The sequence below is a fragment of the Ixodes scapularis genome, unplaced genomic scaffold (genome assembly GCF_016920785.2).
Source record: "Ixodes scapularis isolate PalLabHiFi unplaced genomic scaffold, ASM1692078v2 PGA_scaffold3__209_contigs__length_174095766, whole genome shotgun sequence".
Taxonomy (NCBI): Eukaryota; Metazoa; Arthropoda; class Arachnida; order Ixodida; family Ixodidae; genus Ixodes; species Ixodes scapularis.
In genome coordinates, this window is record NW_024609868.1 from 96,503,321 (window position 1) to 96,507,635 (window position 4,315).

At 46.3% G+C, this 4,315-nt stretch overlaps 1 protein-coding gene across 1 annotated transcript; it reads right to left on the reverse strand.

Annotated features, from left to right (window-relative positions):
• Positions 1–1,224: 1,224 nt before the first annotated feature.
• LOC115328745 (elongation of very long chain fatty acids protein AAEL008004-like) lies at positions 1,225–2,034 on the reverse strand. Its single transcript, XM_029990138.2, has one exon. It carries the CDS (start codon positions 2,032–2,034, stop codon positions 1,225–1,227), a length of 810 nt encoding a protein of 269 aa, XP_029845998.2.
• Positions 2,035–4,315: the final 2,281 nt, after the last annotated feature.

Genomic DNA, 4,315 nt, shown 5'->3' on the forward strand with positions numbered 1-4,315 from the left:
CAAGAAATTATACTGGTGTCAGACCAGAACTGTACAAGCAGCAGGTTTGTTTCTTGTACGTTTTTCCAATAGGGATGCCTTGAATTAGTAATCCGAACTCACCTTCATCCTGTATACACATATACAATCTCATATACATAGTTTTATTACACCATCAGCTACAATAGTTCTTCCTCTTCCAAACCCTTGCTTATACAATAGTTCCACTCTTGGCGCATTTTTGCCTCAGTAGCCCTTGCGCCATGAAACCTCAATCAATAAATCAATCAATCAATATTCACGCGAAGTTTTGTGATGTAACGCGCCTCGATAATTTCGCTGACGCCACTCAAGTAGTCAGACATCGCCAGGAAGACGTAGAATTAACAATTCGAACGCGAAAAAAGGCAGGGGTACTGACACCGCCGCCGACAACATCGCATTCCATTGGTTTGTTTATGAGCGACGGCGAGCTTCTTGCTCACACCCCCATCGCGAATGCGCGGTGCCGCTGGCGTCCGCTAGGGGCGCTCCGGTTCGTTTGTAAACATGACTTGGTGTATATCACAAATAAACCAGACATACCATTACTACGTCATTTTAGAGCGCAGCTCTTAGGCGTCCGTTTCCGGCTTGAGCGGTGTCGCCGTCGCCCTCGTCGGCGTCGGCGTAACTGCGCGTTGCACAAAAAAATTTTCCCACTAAATCTAGCAGAAAAATTTCCCTCTTAATTTAGCGGAAAATTTCCCCTCTAAATTTATCGGAAAAACTTACCGGCTAAATTTAGCAGAAATATTTTCCCGCTGGTTTTAGCGGAAAAATTCCTCCTCTAAATTTAGCGGGAAAATTTCCCGGCAAAATTTAGCTTAATAATTTCCCCGCTAAATTTAGTGGAAAAATTTCCCCGCAAAATTTAGCGAAAAAATTACCCCGATAAATTTAGCGGAAAAATTTTCAAGCTAAATTTAGCGGGAAATTTAGCAAACAATTTCCAGCTAAATAGGAAAACAGCAAGAGAGCAGGAGGGGAGAGTACGAAGGGAGAGAAGGGGCATACCCTCCTTTCCGTGCCTTCCCCTCCGCTCTAATTCGGTATAACAGTTGCGCTCTAATTCGGCATTACAGAGAATTGTAAACGTCTTAAAATTGTTTGTGTATTATGGCTAGATTTATCCGACACACTTTTTCGCGCAAAGAATTCTTACCAGCACACTTGCCAGCGACGAGAGAAAAGCCAACACATTAATTATTGAACTTTGCCCTTGAGGTCGCTCTTTGTGCCATACGCACTCACATAAAAGCGGAAGAACGAGGTAGTGATGACGATCAGCTCTGCGATGAAAATCGCCGCGTGGGACCTGGGGTAGCCGCAGTCGATGAAAAGGGGAATCAAGTTGTGAGTAATTATGATGCCGAATTGCACGAGCTGAAGCTGCGTCAAGTGGCGCTTCCACCAGAGGTACGGGTGGAGAGTGGGGCCCAGAAGAGACAGGAAGTAGTACGAGTACATGATGACGTGTGTGAAACTGTTGATGCAGATTCCTAAGGCGGGCTGACCGTCTGCACCGTAGGCGAGGCCGTACCAGCAGTTGAAAACCACTATGGCGTGGTGCGAGACATGAAAAAAAGACACGTTAGAGTTTTTCTTGCGGAGGATAAAGAATACGGTGTCCAAGAGGTCGGCAACTCTCACCCAGACGTACCACCAGCAAAGCTCCAGGTACTCCATCGTGACCAAGTCTCTAGCCTCAAAGTCAATGCCCTGGCAGACGATGTTGTAACCACCTCCCAGGTAGGATCTGAATAAGAAGTTGGTGACGAAGTAGACATAGGCGATGACCATGGCCAGGTTGTAGAGGAGCATGTACGGCTTGAGGCCATTGTATGGCTTGCGTGTCTTCATGAACCCGGGTCCGGCAATCTTGACTAGGTACACGTAGCCGGTGATTACTGCGACCAGAAACGCCTTGTTGCCGACCAGCACCCAACCCTTGGTGCGGGGGTCACGCCGGGGAAGGATGTCGGAGAGATCCCAGCCGAAGTTCGCGGAAGCCATGTTCGACTGTGCTTGTTTTTCCCGAAAACGCTTGTGAGTGGGCCTCTGTGTTCGGTGCCAGCGCAGCTACCAGCTGGTGCCAGCGCAGCTGGCGTCGCTTCTATTTCACGAACGAAAAAGAACAGAACCGATCTAGCAAAATCAACAAATCAGGACGACACTTTTTTTGCAGTCTTTGACGAAGTCAGACCTCGCACGTGTACTGCGCTCGTCAGGTATACTCGCTGCTGATGTTTTAAGCCCTCTGCCGACATCAGGTACTATTTCATTTCAGTTATTTTTACCTGAAGAGCGTTCAGGAGGTGCATGAACGATTAAGAAAATTCAGCGGCTAATGTAAAGGCAACAAATAAAACAACAGGTAGGGCACTACAAAACAAGTAAAGTTATGATTAAAGTAAGCAGCAATTTTAAAAACGCAGTGAAGCATTCCGCTGAGCAATTGAAATATATCGAACGCGTGTTTAATTTGTAACTCTGCTGCGGTTTTAAGATATATAGGACGTCTGGAAATATTTAACACAACATGGCTGTAAACAAATTCTGTTTGCCAAATCTAATTTTGATGGAGGTTCCGGAGATAAATGGAATTCCAAAAGTGCACCAATTCTCCAAAAAGGTATGGGTGCTCACTTCGCTGCAGAACACACAGGCAGTCAATCACTGCCAACAATGGAACCACGCTTGCGAATGGTGAACACACTTTGTCGTAGCAAAGAAGGGTGTTAAGAGGGATGCAGAAGTTTAAGGAATGACTCACAGATGTCAGCGATACAGAAGGAGCCGGACGTCCGTCAGCGTCCACGACTGATGACGACATTGCGCGTGCACGTGATGTTATTATTTTGGATAGACGAGTGTATAATCTGACAAATAGTTTGCAAATCAGTCAAGGCTCTGCCTATGCAATAATTCATGAGAGGCTTGGTGTGGAAACGTTAGGATTAAAATATTCTCTACACTCAAAGCGCGGATTACATTTTTTCAGTCACTTTTGTATTAAGGACCTTCTAGCGTCGAGTGCTCTGGGACGATGCTCAGGACATGTATATGTTGCCTTTAGGAAAGGTATGCAAGACGCATAGTTAGTCACCCATGGAGACGGTATACTCGCCGTCTTGCAGGAATGGGGAATAAAGATGGTGGGTGTAGGAATTAAAATGTGATGATGGGGATGTAGTATTATACATATAAGTCAATGATGCGGTGGAAGCGACAGGTTGTAGCTTTCCCGCCGGTTTAAATCCCGGCTCGAGCGTGCGTTCCTCAGAAGTGTTCCGACTTCACCCAGACGAGGCTCCATCGAGGCCTGAGCGGGCAAGGCCCGGGCCAACAGTAGAACATCACCGCCGCTTTCACTATTGGTAATTTCAGGCACACAGATGGACTGAGAGAAGCCAAAGCCTGGATGCGTGATTGGTTGCCTCTAAAAGATCGATTAGGACCTTAATTGTGTTAGTCCTTTTCGTCCGGGAGCCCATCCAGAAGAGTAGAGCGTAGGAATGTCCTGGGGACATGTGCAGCAACCTCAATGTGCTAGAGAACGTAGGTCGTTTTGTACCTAGCGCGTGGAAGTCCCAGATTAAGTGTTGCCTACTTTCGATTGAGTGGCATGAATTGCATTGTGGTTATTTAAGTTTCCCGATGAGGTGGAATGGCGTGTTAGTAGAGCTCAGTTGCTCGTAACCAGTGTAGAGGGATCTGTGGTTTTCTGGATAATTTGTTCGCAAAATTAAAAAGACAGATTGTGTGCTACATTAAATTAAAAATATGTGTGTATGCTTCTTATTGCTGTTGACATTAGAGAGGAGGAGGAGGAGGGCAGAATACGAAGGAGGAGGGAAGGGTACAAAGGACCTTCCCCTTCTCCTCCTCCATCCTTCCTCTTCCTCCGTCTATACCCTCCCCCTCCTCCCACAGTTTCCCGCTAAATTTAGCTGGAAAATTGATGCCACGTGACCTCAACATCAATTCAGTTTTTCGCTAAATTCGACGGGAAAAATGAAGTCACATGTTGAAGTCACGTCACCTATGAACAAATTCAGTTTCTTCGCTTGATTTACCGGGAACATTGACGTCACGTGACCTCAACACCAATTCAATTCCTTGCTAAATTTAGCGGGGAAATTAAATTCGTGTTTAGGTCATGTCACGTCAGTTTTACCGCTAAATTTAGTAGCGGGAAAACTGAATGCGCAGCGTTGCATTATGGTATCGGTGCATAGGTATGTGACGTCCCATAATGCAACGCGCGAGGTTACGCTGACGGTGACGCGGACGC

Bases quoted from the DNA above. Each gene is read 5' to 3' on its own strand.
- LOC115328745 (XM_029990138.2), bottom strand. From the start codon at position 2,034: ATGGCTTCCGCGAACTTCGGCTGGGATCTCTCCGACATCCTTCCCCGG.